The sequence below is a fragment of the Lycorma delicatula genome, chromosome 3 (assembly GCF_047948215.1).
Source record: "Lycorma delicatula isolate Av1 chromosome 3, ASM4794821v1, whole genome shotgun sequence".
NCBI classification, from domain to species: domain Eukaryota; kingdom Metazoa; phylum Arthropoda; class Insecta; order Hemiptera; family Fulgoridae; genus Lycorma; species Lycorma delicatula.
The window spans coordinates 37,466,178-37,488,211 of record NC_134457.1 but is presented as its reverse complement, the minus strand read 5'-3'; the positions used below and the strand labels follow the sequence as shown (position 1 = coordinate 37,488,211).

The window sequence follows — 22,034 nt, the reverse complement described above, 5'->3', positions numbered from 1 at the left end:
ATATTTTTTTATTTGGGTCCAGACTACTTCAATTGGGTGTAAGTTAAATATATATAATGGAAGTCTAACAATCATGTGACTTAAATTATTAATGTACTGTTTGATTCTATACAACTTACCTTTTGGTTTATAAATTGATATATAATTACATCTTACAAAATGCATTTTTTAAATTTGCCTATGTTTTCTTTGAATATTTTGTGGGAATTTTTTCAGTTAATTAGGTTTGTTAGAGCACATTGCCCTTGATAATACCAGATGACTTGGGAAGTTTTAATAAAAGTTTTTCTCACCTATTTTTTCCAAATTTGTACTGTTCATTTGTCCATGATAATCTCCATTAGTGGTACCAGCTTAGTACAAGAGCATTGTATCTTCCACAAACCCAGATTTACTGCCTGCATGTAACAAAATCAGCCTATATCCTGCACTACAATTCCCAACTATGCCACATACATCATTTGACTGTAACATTTAGTCACTGTGAGATTGATATCCAACCATATTTCATCTAAATAAAATAGCTTTTGGAGAGCTTTTATTTCGATCAAATATTTGTACTGTCATAGTACTATATTCAGTTTTTCAGTTAAAATCTTTCTCTTTGTCTGATATTTTCACCATCTGAATCCTATACTTTTCATAATTTTAATTAATGAATCTAGATCCCAAGGGAAGTGAATTCATGTTTTACTAAAAGAAGCAATTTTTTGATGCTTGTTATTACTTTCTTTACGACGATTCTTGAATAATTTGGCAAATTTGACATATATCAATATCATTGACATAGATTTTCTGGGCTTCTTTTCGAGTGTCCCTTATTTTTCTGGGTATATAAAGTGTGTTTTGATGATATTACTTGGTCAGACTGCATAACCTTTGTCCAGTTGTAGAAGATAATGTGGCATCATCAGTGTTTATTCTTGCAATCGTTTTGCTTCTTTATGGACATTAATAATAACATATCCTGATTTTCTACAGTTATCAGTTGCCCTCTTAGTTGCCTGACAGATCAGGTAATTAAGAAAGGTTTTACAGTTTGATTCACAGTCACATTTTTCAGTTGCTGTGCTAACTGTTGAGCTTCACTATGATTGTGAAAGCTTCTTTTTTTCTTAGGTATCATACTTGGTTCAGGCTGGGCAACCATTGTTCGTACTCAAAATAACATGTCACAATAATAAAAAATTAAATATTAAATGAAAGAACTGACATAACACACGTAAACATTCATGTGCTGAAAACTGAAGCTGAATAATTTAATAATAATAATTACAATAAAATTTGATTGATTTAGCATATATATCAGTGAAGAGCAAAGAATTGATAGCATAGTATTATAATACATGAAAGCTAACAGTACTTTAAAATACAACTGTACAGTAACAAACATGTTTTCACAAATGCACTACTACTTGCTGAATGTCATTATAATGTGTTACATCATGCATACTGTTACTCACTACCCATATTCACAGAGCTCTACATCGCACAATACCTATTCTGTTGTGTCATAAAGAAAAATTATCCTTGAGATATTGTTGCAGTAAAATTTGTACACCAACTTTTGATGTTAGAATCTGGTCACTACAGATTTTTTTTTATTTCTACCTTGTTTCAACACAAACTGGTGGCAAACATTGCCCCTTTTTTTCTTTTTTCATTTTGTCTTCAGTCATTTGACTGGTTTGATGAAGCTCTCTAAAATTCCCTATCTAGTGCTAGTCGTTTCATTTTGGTATACCCCCTACATCCTACATCCCTAACAATTTGTTTTACATATTCCTAACATTACCTGCCTGCACAATTTTTTCCTTCTACCTGACCCTCTAATATTAAAGCGGCTATTCCAGGATGCCTTAATATGTGGTCTATAAGTCTGTCTCTTCTTTTAACTATATTTTTCCAGATGCTTCTTTCTTCATATATTTGCCGCAATACCTCTTCATTTGTTACTTTATCCACCCATCTGATTTTTAACATTCTCCTATAGCACCACATTTCAAAAGCTTCTAATCTTTTCTTCTCAGGTACTCTGATCGTCCAAATTTTTTATCAGTGTTGTGCACCATCCAGTAACTTTCTTAGTCTGTTTGAAAGTAGTCACTTTAGATTTTATTTTGCTATTATCCCACATCATGTGCATTATGTTTTTGTGTTTCATCTATTTACTTTTCATTAAGATGCTCATAGAATTTAAAACGTACAATAAAGATATTGGTACACTTTAATACTTTTGAATGGGTTTATCATGTTTCTTTTTTGAATAATAAGTAACATAACAACAAAAAAAAGAAAATTTTTTCTTTAAACAAAATTATAAAAAATACAAGCAAAAAAAATTTTAAATATAAAAAACCTTAAATAATACAAAACTTTTAGTTTAAAAATAAGAACAAAACCTTAATTCACCTAAATTTTAAAAACCTTAATTTTTTTATGAATGTAAAAAATTACCTAAACACTTTTTTTTTTTTGTCTTCAGTCATTTGACTGGTTTGATGCAGCTCTCCAAGATTCCCTATCTAGTGCTAGTCGTTTCATTTCAGTATACCCTCTACATCCTACATCCCCAACAATTTGTTTTACATACTCCAAACGTGGCCTGCCTACACAATTTTTCCCTTCTACCTGTCCTTCCAATATTAAAGCGACTATTCCAGGATGCCTTAGTATGTGGCCTATAAGTCTGTCTCTTCTTTTAACTATATTTTTCCAAATGCTTCTTTCTTCATCTATTTGCCGCAATACCTCTTCATTTGTCACTTTATCCACCCATCTGATTTTTAACATTCTCCTATAGCACCACATTTCAAAAGCTTCTAATCTTTTCTTCTCAGATACTCCGATTGTCCAAGTTTCACTTCCATATAAAGCGACACTCCAAACATACACTTTCAAAAATCTTTTCCTGACATTTAAATTAATTTTTGATGTAAACAAATTATATTTCTTACTGAAGGCTTGTTTAGCTTGTGCTATTCGGCATTTTATATCGCTCCTGCTTCGTCCATCTTTAGTAATTCTACTTCCCAAATAACAAAATTCTTCTACCTCCATAATCTTTTCTCCTCCTATTTTCACATTCAGTGGTCCATCTTTGTTATTTCTACTACATTTCATTACTTTTGTTTTGTTCTTGTTTATTTTCATGCGATAGTTCTTGCGTAGGACTTCATCTATGCCGTTCATTGTTTCTTCTAAATCCTTTTTACTCTCGGCTAGAATTACTATATCATCAGCAAATCGTAGCATCTTTATCTTTTCACCTTGTACTGTTACTCCGAATCTAAATTATTCTTTAACATCATTAACTGCTAGTTCCATGTAAAGATTAAAAAGTAACGGTGATAGGGAACATCCTTGTCAGACTCCCTTTCTTATTACGGCTTCTTTCTTATGTTCTTCAATTGTTACTGTTGCTGTTTGGTTCTTGTTCATGTTAGCAATTGTTCTTCTATCTATGTATTTGAACCCTAATTTTTTTAAAATGCTGAACATTTTATTCCAGTCTACGTTATCGAATGCCTTTTCTAGGTCTATAAATGCCAAGTATGTTGGTTTGTTTTTCTTTAATCTTCCTTCTACTATTAATCTGAGGCCTAAAATTGCTTCCCTTGTCCCTATACTTTTCCTGAAACCAAATTGGTCTTCTCCTAACACTTCTTCCACTCTCCTCTCAATTCTTCTGTATAGAATTCTAGTTAAGATTTTTGATGCATGACTAGTTAAACTAATTGTTCTGTATTCTTCACATTTATCTGCCTCTGCTTTCTTTGGTATCATGACTATAACACTTTTTTTGAAGTCTGACGGAAATTCCCCTTTTTCATAAATATTACAGACCAGTTTGTATAATCTATCAATCGCTTCCTCACCTGCACTGCGCAGTAATTCTACAGGTATTCCGTCTATTCCAGGAGCCTTTCTGCCATTTAAATCTTTTAATGCTCTCTTAAATTCAGATCGCAGTATTGTTTCTCCCATTTCATCCTCCTCAACTTCCTCTTCTTCCTCTATAACACCATTTTCTAATTCATTTCCTCCGTATAACTCTTCAATATATTCCACCCATCTATCGACTTTACCTTTCGTATTATATATTGGTGTACCATCTTTGTTTAACACATTATTAGATTTTAATTTATGTACCCCAAAATTTTCCTTTACTTTCCTGTATGCTCCGTCTATTTTACCAATGTTCATTTCTCTTTCCACTTCTGAACACTTTCCTTTAATCCACCCTTCTTTCGCCAGTTTCCACTTCCTGTTTATAGCATTTCTTAATTGCCGATAGTTCCCTTTACTTTCTTCATCACTAGCATTCTTATGTTTTCTACGTTCATCCATCAGCTGCAATATATCGTCTGAAACCCAAGGTTTTCTACCAGTTCTCTTTATTCCGCCTAAGTTTGCTTCTGCTGATTTAAGAATTTCCTTTTTAACATTCTCCCATTCTTCTTCTACATTTTCTACCTTATCTTTTTTACCCAGACCTCTTGCGATGTCCTCCTCAAAAATTTTCTTTACCTCCTCTTCCTCAAACTCCTCTAAATTCCACCGATTCATCTGACACCTTTTCTTCAGGTTTTTAAACCCCAATCTACATTTCATTATCACCAAATTATGGTCGCTATCAATGTCTGCTCCAGGGTAAGTTTTGCAGTCAACGAGTTGATTTCTAAATCTTTGCTTAACCATGATATAATCTATCTGATACCTTGCAGTATCGCCTGGCTTTTTCCAAGTGTATATTCTTCTATTATGATTTTTAAATTGGGTGTTGGCAATTACTAAATTATACTTCGTGCAAAACTCTATAAGTCGGTCCCCTCTTCCATTCCTTTTGCCCAGCCCGTATTCACCCACTATATTTCCTTCCTTGCCTTTTCCAATGCTTGCATTCTAATCTCCAACTATTATTAAATTTTCATCTCCTTTTACGTGTTTAATTGCTTCATCAATCTCTTCGTATACACACGTTACCTCATCATCATCATGGGCGCTTGTAGGCGTATAGACGTTAACAATCGTTGTCGGTTTAGGTTTTGATTTTATCCTTATTAAAATGATTCTATCGCTATGCGTTTTGAAATACTCTACTCTCTTCCCTATCTTCTTGTTCATCACGAAACCTACTCCTGCCTGCCCATTATTTGAAGCTGAGTTAATTACTCTAAAATCACCTGACCAAAAGTCGCCTTCCTCTTCCCACCGAACCTCACTAATTCCTACTACATCCACATTTATCCTATCCATTTCCCTTTTTAAATTTTCTAGCCTACCAACCTTTTTTAAGCTTCTAACATTCCACGCTTCGACTCGTAGAATGTTATTTTTTAATTTTCTGGTGACCCCTTCCTTAGTAGTTCCCACCCGGAGATCCAAACGGGGGACTAGTTTACCTCCGGGATATTTTACCAAGGAAGGCGCCTCCATCATTGCTATATGAAAATGCAGAGAACCACATTTTCTTGGAAAAAAAAGCAGCTGTAGTTTTCCATTGCTTTCAGCTGGGCAGTACTCAGAGGACTGAGTGATGTTGATATGGCCGTTTAAGTCATTGTGACTCACGCCCCTAACAACTACTGAAAGAGCTGCTGCCCTCTTTCAGGAATCATTCCTTAGTCTGGCTCTCAACAGATACCTCTCCGATATGGTTGCACCTTCGGTCCAGCTACTCTGTATCCCTGAGCACTCAAGCCCCCTCACCAACGGCAAGATCTCATGATTCATAGAGGAGGCTAAACACTTTAAATTTAAAAAAAATAAGTAATAAAAAAATTGGTCTAAAAATTAACTACAATCCCAAAAAAGTAGTATATACAGAGCAATTCACATAGTGTTTACATTCTGAGGTCAATATACTAGTGAAAGTAATGAAAAAGAATTCATATTAACATCAGTCTGGAAACAATCCATTAACGATTACAAGCTAGCGAAAGATTTCACCCTGATTCCTGAGCAAAGAGTGAAATAAAACCATACTGAAATTCTAGGAACCCAAATTAAGGGGCAGACTTGATAGTTTCTTATGGTTTTTGACCTGACGAATGAAACAGGTTCCAGAACCATATCTTCGGTAGTTTTCATAACATTCAACATAAAACAGAAAAAATGTGCTGTCTAAACACATGTTTTTTTTTACATTTGTAATACAAAAACTTTGATGAATGAATAATAAATACATAAAATTTATTATCTAAACACTAGTAGGCTATTTAATTTTGAGAAAATTGATGTAAAATGTTCAACTACAGAAAATGAAGTTAACATACAATTGATACAATGTTAAAAAATATAAAAACCTAATTGACACATTTAATAATAAAATTTACATTAAAAAATCTGTCCTATTTCTACACATTTGGCTACACGCTTTTGGATTGCTAGCATTAATCTTCACAATTCTGCAAGGCGGCAAAGCTTTCCTTAATTTGTGTGACGGCATCTGTAATACCAGCTCAACTCTTCGTATGACCTTTTTTTCTCTTGTACGTAATATTTTCATCCACCTCATACACAAAAATCTAATGATTTAGATCAGGTGATCTTGATGGCCAGGACTGTGGCCTATCCCAGTCAATCAATCACTGTGGGAATTGCTCATATAAGTATGCCAATACGGCATAAGAGAAGTGAGGAGGTGTACCATCATGTTGAAAGTGCATATGGTATCTTGATGCTAGTGGAACATTTTCTAATAGCAGTAGCAATTGTTTTTTACGGAATTTCAACTAAATGTTGAAATTTCGATGTCCTGGGAGATTGAATGGTCGAACTAGTTGATCGTAAAATAGACCAAACCACAAATTAACACTAAATTGCTGTTGGAATAAAGTTCTACTGTCATTGGTGGATTTGGATAGATTTCTGTCCAAGTATGTTCGTTGTGAAGATTACTGATACCATCTAAAGTAAACTGAGACTTTCCAGAAAATACAATGAACCTGTGCAATCAGCGGTTCATATTCAACCAGTTGTAATATTGCAAACGAAGAGGAGGATCTTTTGGTTAAAGATTTAACTCAATTATTATGCAAAGGATACAGCTTGTTGTTACAAACTGTCCTCCATATCATGAACTGGGAAACTCTGAACCGCCTGGAAAAGCGTTATTTACTAACACCTCGGCTGCGTTAAATAGCCTTGATAATGGTTTCAGCAATATTGGCATCATGATGAGCAGAATGGTTGCAGTGAGAACTAATGCTGGGAAGTGACCCTGCTTCTTAAGCATATGAAATGTTCCACTAATTGCTTTAGGATTTTGAACTCTGCGGTTGGGAAAATGACTTTGATATTCTGCAGAAACAACAGCAGATGCATTTGGTAGGAATTTTTATCACACACCCTCAAGATAAATACCATGTTGGCATATTCCTCAGTCATAAATAACAAAGGCATTGATGTAGTATGACACCAATTAAAATAAGCACATACACTTAATTGCACTACACTGTACTGGCAACAATTCACAGCAGTAACACAGAACATGGAATGCACAGATGACACGATGAAAAATGTATTGTTGGTCAGCTGATTTTTGTGTTACCAATGAAATTATGAAATCATAATTTCTCTATTTACAGTTTGACAGTGAATTCAAGAAAGATATGTAAACTTTACTGTCTGAATAACATTAGTACTGGCTTTTTATTTTTTTAAATTCTATTTATATCTTTAATACACCACTACTTTTTGTATCACTGAAGTTTGTATCGCTGCAGCACTGGATCTTGAAGGTTGGACTATGAAAGACTAGTACAGTGCCTGTTAACCAAACTGAAAACATTCAGCTTAGTTTTCACTCGCAGAAGTAGATTGCTTTCTTGTAAAAACAACTTAATATTTTAGTTCCTGGATGGTATTGGGGATTACTTTTAAATAGTTTCTAATTTTGCTGTTTATAGTTTACAAATAATTAAATATTTTGCCATAAAGAGAAATATTATGGTATATTTTTAATTTTATAAAAATGTAGGCCTATTCTCAACAAGTATTATAATTATGTCGCAGACAACGCTAAGTGATAAATTAATTATCATTATAATTGTTTGACATATATAAACATAGTTTATAATCTACTGTGATTCTATTTATTGTAAAAATCAAAATGGACAAGACAGCCAAGTATAACTCAGGAAATGAGTCGCCTTTCTTAGAACCACACCACGAAACAATATAGCTATGCTGTTTGCTATATGCTCATAGTTTTCAAATACAGCAGGCCAATGTAAAAATAAATAATTACTCATAAGCCTAGTTAGTGATTGGTTGAATATAATCAAATTACTATTTGTCCTGTATTTGTTGAGCCTGTAAGATCATTTGTGCAAATTCCGTTTCTTTTTAATCGAATTTTGATTGACAAAAGCAATCACATTTTATAATCGGTTGTGAATTTTTAGTATTTGTAATTATGAGTGAACTTAAGTTGGTATGCCCCCACTTTTATGCATTTTTTCATATAAAATTACTTAATATATCATGTTTTATAATAACTGATGAATAAAACATTATTGAAAACACACTAACATGCTGTTTTATATCAGTCATTTTAAACATATGGTCAGAAAAGATGTTAATGCCAAGCCTTCCCGATAATTCCGCCGTAATTTCGAACAACACTATCACAAAGCCGTTTTAAAAAGTTACCAATTTCCAATTAAAAAAAAAAAGTTATGATAAAGCTGCTGCAGAAACATTCTGTTTCTTATTCTTTTTCAATATTGAAGCCACATTTGCAGGAACTGATAAAAGCAAACAAACAAAAGTCTACTGGCTACATGTTTGATTTCAAAATGTTTGGGAGCTGCGAGCAATTAGGTGGATCTCCCCCAACCGGTACACAACTCAATTCATTTCAGGATATGGTGCTTTTAGTAATAGTTTGGTTAGGTTTGGTTTGACTGATTCGGGCTTGTGCCTGGACTGTAGGGTCAATGACACTGAGAACCATGTCCTTTATGTTTGTCCCCGGTACAAGGCTGAATGTACCAGAGTCATTAGGAAGCTCAAGAGAGTAAATTCCTTTCTTGATCTGCGAGTCAACTGGAAGACTCGCAGAGAATGGCCTGGCTTCCTTCATTTCCTCGCCCTGAGCAGAACGACTGAACGGGTATAAGTAGAGTAGCACCCCAGGTGGCTAGAGACCGCCTGGACAGTTGATTGGCCGGAAGTAGGCGTGTTGGCATCGAGCCACAACTAGTCTGTAAAAGTAATGGTGACTATTGTTAAATGTTAGCTGTCGGTGGAACGACGACTGCACTGCTGAGGGTATGGGTAAACATGCAGCCGTGAGATGTAGTGTCGTTTTGATGAGGGCAATTTTGAATGAGCAAGCATCACTGTCGGCGAGATAGTGACTACACTGCCAAGGGCATAGATTCCCATGCAGCCGTGAGATGTAGCGGCATCTCAACAATGGTAGTAAGTGAAAGCAAATGTCACAAGGGACTCTGCAATGAAGCTGAGTGGGAGTAGGAATGTCCAGGGAGTGTCCGCCTCTCCCTGGTAGACCAGACCGGAATCCATAAATGAAAGTCAGCGGGGTATGAACTGAAAGTTGAGTTCACTAAGGGAACTAGGAATAAATTTCATTTTTGCGTATAACATTTTTGGTGGTATGTTATTTATTCAATTGTCTCAAATAATATGAGACATTTACACACAAATTGGCTCTGTGAAGTATATAACTAGGCGTGGGGTTCATGCTTCCTCGAACTCGGTTACTAGTTCAGAGGGGAATGATGCAAGGCATTCAAGATGTCCGGATGAGGCCTGCAGCAAAGACAAAAGCATAGAAATAAATCACTGATGTAAATGTCTACAGAGGCATTTACATCAGTGGCATCCCAATGAGGCCTGGCTTATTACTATGAGATATAAAAAGTTAAAGGGCGAAAGATGACTCCCATTAAAGCCCATCAAGGCTAGGAAAGAAAGCATCACAAGGGTGTCTTTCCCTAAGGGATTGGGATGTCTACATGTTTGACAAAGTTTTAAAAAAAAAAGAAGAGTATAATGTTCTCCGATTACTTCCATTCCACCCGGATTTAAATCCTATTGAAATTGTTTGGTCAAAAGTTAAAAGATACGTAGCAAGTCGTAACAAAGATGCTCAAGGGCTGTGTGGAAATAAGCTGGTCGTCATGAATGAAAAGTGAATTGTAAGGTATATTGTGATAAAGTTAAGGAAATAGAAGCTTATGACAAGAAGAAATTATTGACAGTATTATGGAATCATTTAATATTTCTTTACAAGAAGATAGTAAAAGTGACAGTGAAGATTACGATGATTCCAATGATAAAACCTTGGAAATTCTAGTATTTCTTGCAAAGTGGATGGCGTTCACTCTCTTTAATTAAAATAGTTTTATTTTTTTGTTGTAATTTCAGGTTTCATTAGTTGGTGTATTTAATCTTGCAATAACTTTTGAATACATGTTTGAAAATAAAATGGAACATCAGTAATCACTGAAGGTAAAACATTTTGATTTGCATGTTATACCATTTTATGTGGAGGTCTACTATTGTACAATTCCCAGCTTCACATAAGCTCTTCTGTATTTCTTGTCACATTTACCATCTTGAAAAATGATTAATACATATTTTTTATTGTCAGATAAAATAGGCAGATATTAATTAAACATATACACGCGCGCATGCACATACACACACACACACACACACACACACACTATAAGGCCTAAGTAGTGTGTACCTCCTGGTGTGCTTGGAACATTCACTGTATGCATAGGCAAATACTATCAGATGTGAAAGTAATGACTGAGAGATCAAAACTCAATGTTAATTTTAAAGACTTACTAAATTTACTTGCTTGCAACTGAAAATATCTTCAAAGATTGTCAGTCTTGTGCAGGAAAAGATTTCCTACTTAAAATTTTACACAATACAACTGCAGAAGAAAACAAGGTTTACACCATTTAGATTGCAATACTGCTACCAAACATATATTTGAAAATAGTTCGGTTGAAGATGTGGCCTGTGACAGAAAGAAGATAATTTATTTCGGTGGTTGTGCAAGTAGCCAGTATAAAAATTAAAAAAGGCTAGGCAATGTAGGAAGGAAATATAGTAGGTGAATATGGGCAGGGCAAAATGAAAGAGGGAACCAACTTACAAAGTATAATTTAGTAATTGCCAACACCCAGTTTAAAAATCATAATAGAAGAATATACACATGGAAAAAGTCAGGCGATACTGCAAGGTATCAGATAGATTGCAAAGATTTAGTTTTTTTTGTATCATAGTTAAGCAAAGATTTAGAAATCAACTCGTCGACTGCAAAACTTACCCTGGAACAGATACTGATAGCGACCATAATTTAGTGATAATGAAATGTAGATTGGGGTTTAAAAACCTGAAGAAAAGGTGTCAGAGGAATCGGTGGAATTTAGAGAAGCTTGATGAAGAGGAGGTAAAGAAGATTTTTGAGGAGGACATCACAAGAGGTCTGAGTAAAAAAGATAAAGTAGAAGAATGGGAGAATGTTAAAAGGAAATTCTTAAATCAGCAGAAGCGAACTTAGGCGGAACAAAGAGAAGTGGTAGAAAACCTTGGGATTTCAGACGATAAATTGCAGCTAATGGATGAACGTAGAAAATATAAGAATGCTACTGAAGAAGAAAGTTAAATGAACTATAGACAATTAAGAAATACTATAAACAGGAAGTGCAAACTGGCGAAAGAAGAGTGGATTAAAGAAAAGTGTTCAGAAGTGGAAAGAGAAATGAACATTGGTAAAATAGACGGAGCATACAGGAAAGTTAAGCAAAATTTTGGGGTACATAAATTAAAATCTAATAATGTGTTAAACAAAGATGGTACACCATCTTATGATTTATAATATGAAAGGCAAAGTCGATAGGTGGGTGGAATATATTGAAGAGTTATACATATGAAATGAATTAGAAAATTGTTTTATAGAGGAAGAAGAGGGAGGAAGTCGAAGAGGATGAAAGGGAAAAAACAATACTGAGATCTGAATTTAAGAAGCATTAAAAGATTTGAATGACAGAAAGGCTCCTGGAATAGACGGAATACCTTTAGAATTACTGCGCAGTGCAGGTGAGGAAGCGATTGATAGATTATACAAACTTGTGTGTAATATTTATGAAATATGATGCTAAATATATGCTATCTTTATATTTAAGATGCTATGATTTGCTGATGATATAGTAATTCTAGCTGAGAGTAAAAAGGATTTAGAAGGAACAACGAATGGCATGGATGAAATCCTACACAAGAACTACCGCATGAAAATAAACAAGAACACAACATAAATAATGAAATGTAGTAGAAATAATGAAAATGGACCACTGAATGTGAAAATAGGAAGAGAAAAGATTATGGAAATAGAAGACTTTTGTTATTTAGAAAGTAGAATTACTAAAGATGGACGAAGCAGGAGCATTAAAAATGCCGAATAGTACAGGCGAAACGAGCTTTCAGTCAGAAATATAATTTGTTTACATCAAAAATTAATTTAAATGTCAGGAAAAGATTTTTGAAAGTATATGTTTGGAGCATCACTTTATGCTTAACATACATATTCTTATTATAAATAATAACTGAATTCACGTAGGAAAAGGTGACAGGAGAATGAATTAGTATTAGTATGAATAATTTACATTTGTCCAAAAAAAAGTTATGAAAATAAATACAGCAATTGTTTGATTACTTATTGCTTAGTAGACAACAGCTTGTGTAAAAGTTTGAGCGGAGTTGGTGCTGTACTTCTTTACTAGGGAGCTGTCAAATTCAAGCTACCCAACAATTATAAAAAAAATATTGTCTGTGTTTTTTTGTTCTCATAGTACAAAAAACATACCTTAAATGAAAAGTTCAGTTTCACCAAATGTAGTATAAAATTATATAAATTTTGATATTGCTTGTTTTAAAACATGAAATTTTTTCATGTTAATTTTTATAGTACATAATATATATTGATGAACATTCATATTTTTCAACACTTACTAATATATTATATGAAAACGTAATTTTCATTTTACCTTTATCTTGTTTAAATTGTAATTCTGTATATTTGAAATAATGTCACCATTCTGTTAGGAAATTTTTTAAAGTTATTATTATTATTATTATTATTATTATTATTATTATTATTATTATTATTATTATTATTATTATTATTACATTAAGTTATTACTTCTTTTGGTAGCCCACTTTGGTAATACGTTAGAGGAATCATATTAGCAGAAACATTAAAAGGTAAATCTACTAGTAGTGTTTTTTTGACATGTGTGCATTGCTCGTAAACATTTGTCATTAAAATTCAAGTCAAACGATATAGTTGAAACTTTTTTTCACTTTCTTAATCTTCCATCATTGTTGTTCCAGAACTGCTGAGCTGTTGTGAATGTTGAGAAAGTAAGTGATGTAATATCATTTTTTTAAAAGGAATACAAATAATATATGAATATGCATCTGAATGGCAGGAATAGAATGAATAATAAAATAATAATAATAATGAGTAAAAATAATATGTTCTGTTTAAATAAAATAGATAAACTTCTTTTCATAAATTGTATTTTTTTTGTTGTGTATATTCAGGGTCTGATATATGTTAAAATTATGTAACAAATAGAGATTTATAAAAAAAAAAAAGTTAAGATCATTGCTCAGTTAAGTTGTTACATTCAATTATGTATTCATTTTAATTATATCGTCATCATTTCAGTAATTATTGGAGATGGAATCTGTAATACACCATATCATATTGAAGATGGTGTCAGCATAGCTGCGTATCCGTGGCATGTTAATACAAAATATTATGTAGCTGATATACATCTGTGTTCAATGGCTGGTAAAGGTTTAGCACCACAACATTTTGCATCTACTGTGCAAGCCATCGTGTTTTATTTTGATAGTAATCAGGTAATTGAAAATATTCAGTAACGTAGCATTATTTATGTTTTTACTTACTTATGCTTACGATCTATTGCATATAACTTTTCAAGAATTTAATAATTAATCACTTGATTTGCTATTATTAATCTAAAAGAAGTATCACAACCAATTTTTAATCTTTTTAGAATCAATTATTTTATGCAGAATTCTTTATAATATTAATTCAAACATTTTTTTTAAGTTTAACTGGTTTTTTATCTATAATAGTTTTTTTACTTCTGGTTTTGTAACTATATTTCTATATTTGCTACCATATCTTCAGATAGAATGATTCAAACAGTCTTGTTATTTTGTGAATAAAGACTAAAACATTTTAACAGATGAAATCATTTATGTCCGAGAAGTCTGTTATTAGTACACAGATGGGAACGTTGCTTGTGGCATTCGGATCGGTGGCATCCTGGCTGTGGCTTGACTAAAGATGTCATTGCTGAGGTACTGAAGTTGACCTCTGGTAAAACCCATACGGGCTAGTTACAGAGGGGGTAGTGTCGTGACCAAAACCATCACATGGAGGGTGTTTTCCCCTATGGGGTCAGGATGTTGAAAAAGTCTTAACTGTATAATCATACAATTAAACGGTATGAGGAATTAATATAAATCAATTCATATTAATGAAAATAAATTAATGTGACTAATATAGATAAATTTTATGACACGTGTAAGGAAAGTTATATTTGTTATCAGTTTCAAACATTTATTTAGAATTTTACAAAGTCAAATGTTCCTTAAATTTGTTTATGTTGCTAAATAATTCAGCAATATTATTTATACCTGATATATCATATACAAACAAGTGAATATTTCAGTATTAAATGTGTACTGTTGCATTCTAAATTTATTCACAATATTTTTAGAGATACATATTATTGTTATTAAATTTATTAAAGTGAAATCTACTAGTAAAATAGTAATCTGTTGAAAAACATTCAGAATTTATGTTTTATCAGCTTAAAAGTAATACTGTGAAAATTGAATGATTTTTTTGTTGTTAAGATTTTATAGTTCTAATTTTATCAGATTAAATTGACAGGTTGCTCCTTATGCTATACTATGTTAAAAGTGTTCTCAATTGATTCAACAATATTTGTCTTTCTTTCTTCAAAAATGTATTTAGCTTACCTCTTTCAAGAATGTTGAAACAGTTGACCATTTGTTTCAAGCACCTTTGGAAATTCATTTGTTATCCATATATCTTTTAGATTGATTTCCACAGCTTCTTAATATCATGTTGATGTTTTACAATTTTTGTTGATTATACACACCTTTTAATGTTGAAAGTAATCTACCTACTTCTAATTTATATAATTACTAATTACAACACATTTATATTTTTTAGATTTACAAAAACCTTCCAATGTTTTATTTACACCTCTTTGAATTTTATCATTAAACCACTTCATTATTTAACTTGACCTGACAGTTTTTTTGCAGCTACACTGTTTAAAACCTAAATCTAATTATGAATGTGTTAATGCAAATTAGTTGTATTCACTGTCATTACCTGAAAGATGTTCATTTACTGATTTAATGTAGTTTTGTATGTGTGCCTTCACTTCTTTACTGTAACTGAATATATTTATATTTTTCTTCTGCACTAAAGATGTTGTTTTTTAATATTCAAACCTTGGTGATCACTTATTTTCTTTTCAGTATGACAATGTTTATTATTTAACATTTGAAAAACAAGATCCGTTAATATAAAACTGTTGACTGTCTGTCTTTTTAGAGTTTAGACTATGTTTAGGGAGTAAACAGACCTGTTGTTTATATATCCTTATTTGCTTGATTATTGTTCTCCCACAAATATATTTGAAGGAAAATCAAATCGGTTTCCAAAATTTAATTAAGTTTATCAATAAAACACTTGTACTGTGGTGATGTATAAATTACAGCAGCTGTAGCTGAAATGTAAAAATCAACATTGCCAAAGTAACTTAATATTGAGTAATTTAAATGTATCAACTGAAAAGCAATCAACTATTTTGCAATATACTCCATAACTTAAATATATTAATATATTACAACCCTTCCAGAATGTGAATTTGAAGTCACAGTTAATTATAATTATCAATAAGAAGTAGATTACTTTCCAGAGCATGAGGAATATGTGTCTGTTTAGTCATGTCATTGCTAGCACTTTCTGACTAGGTAACAGTTTCTTAGAATTTTTATTTATAACTAGTCTATGAAGTAGACCTTGAATTTTAATACAAATTATTCTTCATTGTAACCGGTTTTCGTAATTTGTTTTATTATACCTGCATTTATGTTTTAAATTACTAAACTAAGTCTTGTTCACCATTTTTTTTCAAATGTAGCTTATTTCTGTCATTGCTGTTGGTGCTTTTAGATTCTTCAGTATAAAAAATTTTAATATTCTTTGATCTGTTTTTGTTCATTCAGTTCAATATAGATATGTTAAATCTATAAGAAACTATCAGCATGCACGTAAAAGAAGGAATCAAAGAGCATGATCCTTTTACAAGCTAATTTGAATTTACTTTCTATTTAAACCAGTGCTTACTACTTGAAATCTTTGATGTTAATTGTCAGAATATGTATTTCATGCCTGTATTTAATCGGATGAAATAATTTTAAATGAATGATTGAATGTACAAATTAAACAAGCAATTTAAGATTAAAAGATTTTAATGCCCAAAAAATTAAATAAAACATTATTATTATCTACTAGTAAGTAAAATTTTAGGTTTCTGTTTTTTTTTTTTTTTTTTTAGTAAGTTTTGTGTTTTTTGAAAAAGTGAACAAACAATTTTTTAATTATGTTTTTCAGTTTATACAGGATGCTATTTTATGAGTTTTTATATTTCTTATGGAATATCACGTTATCAAGGAGGGAGTTTAAAAACTTATCTTCCAACTCACATTATTACATTTATTTCCATAGATAAAATAAGTATTTTTAATTAATCTGTTTTGTGTTATTTTGTAAAATCTTTTGGATATTAACAAATTAAAAATAGCTGTAGCTGTGTAAATTTTGAATGGCTGTCAAAATGCGTATTTGCGTTTGCTCCTGGCATGCTTTGCACAAATGCAGATGGCATTTGCAATTATAGCGTCACTGCCTATGGTTTATATTGTGAAGTTGAAATGTTTCAAAAATTGAGTGGCCCTTCGATTGTGTAAAATACGGTCTGTGATCAATTTTTGACCACAAGGAACGTGTCAGCAGTGGACATTCATCACCAGATATGTGTTGGTTTACAGGCCTGCTTCAGTGAGTGACAGCAAAGTGCATAAATGACTAAAACTGTTCAAGGATGGGCGGGACAATATCAATGATGAATCGCAATTGGGTAACCTTCTGAAATCACACAATTTGGTACACGAAGTTGATGCAAAAATTAAGAGGACTGGCAATTCACAATTTCCACTTCATCACTGATATTCCCACATGTTTCAAGGTCAGTGCTATACAAAATCGTTTCTTAAAATCTTGCAGTTCAATAAACTGTGGTTGCAATGGGACCCAGGCTTCTTTTTGAAGAACACCGAAAAAGAAAAGTAGCTAGTGCTTTAACATTTTTGACCCAATACAGTGAGAAAGGAGATGATCTTTTGGACCACATTGTCACAGAGGATGAGACATCACTCCAGCATCAAAGCAGCAGTTAATTGAATATTGACACACATCTCCAGTCAAAGTGAAAGCCAAACAGACAGTGCCAACATCCCAACCCCATAGGGGAAGAGACCCGCCTAGTGATGTTCCGGTTGCCATACCACTCCCCCGTTCCTAGCCCTGATGGGCTTTAACGGGAGTTGTCTATATTGACCTTTGACTTTTTATATCTCATTGTAATAAGCCTTTCTTTTTCCTGCTTAGCCTCTGGTAATTATCGTTCAGATAATATTTCAGAGGATGGATGAGGATGATATGTATGAGTGTAAATGAAGTGTAGTCTTGTACAGTCTCAGTTCAACCATTCCTGAGATCTGTGGTTAATTGAAACCCAACCACCAAAGAACACCGGTATCCACGATCTAGTATTCAAATCCGTGTAAAAGTAACTGACTTTACTAGGACTTGAACACTGGAACTCTTGACTTCCCAATCAGTTGATTTGGGAAGACGCGTTCACCACTAGACCTGAGTTTAGGATTCTGCAACTTAAACCGCAGAATGAGGCTCAAACTCAGATCTCAAAGATCTGCCCAAACTCTAGAGGTAATCAGATCTTTTGAATGGCAAATGGACCACCCACTGTACAGCCCCCGGACCTTTTGCCAAGCGATTGTCAGCTGTTCCGATACCTGAAGGAGTTTCTTGGCGATCAGTGGTTTGACACCAATATGGAAGTGAAAACAAGGATTGAAGACTGGTTGTCTGCACAGGCGGCTGATTTCTATGATATGGGCATAAACAATTTAGTAAAACCCTATGATAAATTTTTAAACAAACAAGGTAACTATGTAGAAAAGTAGCATAAAATGTAAAGATTGAAATAAAGAAAAGTTTTGACAATATCTTTACTAGTTTTGTTTGTATTAAAAAATGGACCTTACTTAAAGAATAACCCTCATACAAGCATCACATACACAAAAACCATAGTGCTATATTTATTTTACACTTAAATCGCATTATTTATTATATATAAATGTACTTAGAATATAGTGAGAAGTTATGTACATCATGGCACTTTTTGGTATTTATAGAGTAATGGTCTTGAAACAGCAGAGGGTTGGTTGCCATTCCTGAATGAATATGATGCTGAAGTCAAAATCATGCTATGCAATAGGTGTCATGAAAAACCTGTTGATGGAATAACTAAACTGTCTGGTAAGTAATTAATTTCATATTCTCTGTACAGAAATCCTATTTATGTAGAATAAATGTTTTTACATTATCAGCAGTGATAAATCATTAAAAAATGTTGTTTATAAGACTGATTATTGGAAAAATGTATTAACTGGGCAGTATTCTCCAAAAACTCAACCTTTGTAAAAAAGAGGTTGCATCTTTATCTTTTATCTAAAGGTTCTGGATACAAATGCTAATTGGGCATAGCATTTTATAACATTTATAAAAATTTACATGTAACATTATTCCCTTGAGTTGATTAATGTTATGAAAAACATCCAGTCATTAAAATCCACCCATCATTTAAATTGTTACAATGTGGTAAAAAAAAAGAGAATTTTTTAATTTTGTGCGCTAGGTCTTTTCCATTGATTTTGTATTTCATCACATGATGGCAGCACTGTCTATAACATATATAAATTTTTTTCACTATGAGTTCAGCTATTGGTATGACTTGTTGTGTTCTTTAGTTGTGGTAGTGCATTTATCATACACATATTATAAAGAATGTTTCATAAGTGATACCATAGATGTAATGAAAGATTTTTATGACAGAACAACTTTTGGTATTATTTTATTGAACATCAAGATTTGTTATGTTGTGTGTGTTTTGTGCTGTGTTTTATTGCCACTCCGGGGTGAAACAATTTTATGAAGTATTTTAAGTAATTAAGTATTTATAGATTAAAACTTAATTATTTTTATAATTAAATAAGTATTTCTGTAGTATATCTGTTTACTTTCATTCGTTAAAACATTTTGAATTTTACAATGAATTAAAATCAGGCTTGTAAAAATTTTCCAAATATTTTTTATTACGTTTGCAGAGAATTTACCACAAAAAGTCCACAAATACCAGTATTGAATCTGCTGAAAACTGCTTACAAACATTATTTTGACTATCCAAGATAAATCCTGTGTTCCACATCTAACATGCTTGATTAAACTAATCCAGTGGTTAAAAGGAAAAAAAGGGCCTTTAGGTTTACCTATGATTTGGCAAGACCCTACTAACCATTATGCTTAATACTGCTATTTTTTCTTAACAAATTGTACTAGTTTCAATTCATAGAGTAAAATCAGTATTGCACACCCAAATGTTTGTTCAGGTACTTCATGGTGTTGATTTACTGATCTCGATTGCTTCAACTTCTTGGAGAGAAATTTTTAATTTCCTAGATAGCTTAACTGTTAAATCTTCAACTTCAATAGATATTAATTATATTCCAGAGGAATCAATTACTAAACCTCACCTCATATACTTTGTGAATATATATATATATATATATATATATATATAGTCACCGAATGCCTTTGATGGCACTTAATAACATTATAGTAGCCCTGAAAAGGGCCGTTTTTGTCGTTGATCAGCTTCAATGGCTTCTTGTAATTTATAACCTTATGGTAGCCCTGAGAAGGGCTGTTGTCGTCGAATGGCTTCGATGGCTCATAATTTATAACTTTGTGGTAGCCCTGAAAAGGGCCGTTTTTTTGCATTAGGTCTCAGAAGAGCTGCTGGGTCTGGTAGCTGGTCTCCAGCAAAGTTGGGGAGTTGCAACTTGTCTATTGAAATCAGACTGGACTACCCATCAGTGGCAGTTGGGTCCCCACTACAGTGTGGCAGTGGTGGGCCATCTGTGTGGTGGAAGTGATGCTTCTACCAGTGCGTTCATATACTGTGCTCCAGCTGACGTCTGAGCTGCTACTGATAATACGTCTGAGCTGATAATAAATTAGGCCTCTATATATATATACATACACACATTGGGATTATTTATTGGGCCACAAATAAGAAAACTAATTCATGGAAATATATTTGACAGCAAACTGAATCCTAAAGAACTAGCAGCATGGAAGTCATTCAAGATGTCGTTATTGGTTTTCTTGGAAACAAAAAAGCTGAAAACAATGATCAGCTATTTTTATAGTGAACTATAAAAATATAGACTGCAGAATGTCATTGAAAATTCATTTTTTACAGTTTCATTTGGACTTTTTCTCTTTAAATTTGTGTGACATCAGCAATGAACATGGAGGATGGTTCCACACCAAGATATATTGCAGATGGAACAACATTATCAAGTCAGGTGGGATAAATCTATGATTAGTTACTACTGCTGGATGTTTAAAGAGAAGACTTCAGTGAACACAAAAAGAAAATAAGAAAAAAGAACTTAAGATAAATGTAAATGTCTGCAAAAAGAAGATAGGAATTTTAATTGTAATTATTATTATTTTTGTATTATGTTTTTAAGAAGTTTCTCAATATTTTATAGGGTCATAATTAAAAATCTGAAGGTGATGAAAAACTGATTTGATTTTAAAATTTAGTATAAAAAATACATTCTAATTCATCTAGTTTTATCTTGGTTCCAAATTATTAATTTTTGTTGACCTGTATTGTTGTTAGCTGATATTGCTGATGATTCAGAGTTATTGAAACATTTTGTTACAGGTGATGAAACATGGGTGTATGGTTAGGATATTGAAACAAAGGTATAATTATCACAATGGAAGCTTCCTGAATAACAAAGACTGAAAAAAAAACATGCTAAGTTCGATCAAATATTAAGGTTCTCTTTACTGGTTTTTAGGAATGCAATGACTTCTTCCATTATGAATTCTTATCACAAGGTTGTGCAGTCACAAAAAGTATTACTTAGCAATTTTACACTGTAGCCAAAAATAACACCATACTAATGTCATTGGTTCTGTATACTCCAGACATGGCATCCCACAATTTTTTCTTGTTCTTACTGAAGAGAACATTAAAAGAACAACAATTTTGTAGGTGAAATAAAGAAGAAAATGCTAAGTGAACTTAAAGCCATAAAAAAATGCTTTCTATAAATTTTATGAGAATTGGAAGAAACCTAAAGTGTAAAACATAAGTGTGATGCAGCTTTGGAGGACTACTTTGAAGGGAACAGTATTAATATACAGTAGTGTGTAAATTAATCTGAACACAGATGTTATTTAATAAAAACTAATTTTATTTAGAAAAACTCTCCTGAGTTCAAGGTTTTAGGTTTATTTTTTATAGCTGTCTTATGTGGGACAAAAACATCAAACAATTAAAAAAAAAATGTTTCAAACTTCTTGATATTCTATGAGTCCTTAGCAGTATCAGTTGGGGAGTTGATTGATCATGTATGTTGCGTTTTTATTATTCCTTAGTTTGTTCCCGTTGAGATTATGGTTGTGTGGCCTACTCTTCAGGGCGTCATACTGCCACTAAAAATGCTAGATGCTG

The 22,034-nt window shown here is 32.5% G+C and overlaps 1 protein-coding gene across 1 annotated transcript in view; it reads left to right on the top strand.

Moving 5' to 3' along the window:
• The window catches only part of LOC142321519 (alpha- and gamma-adaptin-binding protein p34-like), a 39,213-nt gene that overhangs the window by 2,485 nt on the left and 14,694 nt on the right, over nucleotides 1-22,034 (top strand). Inside the window, exons 2-3 of the mRNA XM_075359671.1 lie at nucleotides 13,724-13,920; nucleotides 18,634-18,757. Of these exons, the coding sequence (XP_075215786.1) occupies nucleotides 13,724-13,920; nucleotides 18,634-18,757 (321 nt within the window). The remainder of the gene's footprint in view (nucleotides 1-13,723; nucleotides 13,921-18,633; nucleotides 18,758-22,034) is intronic.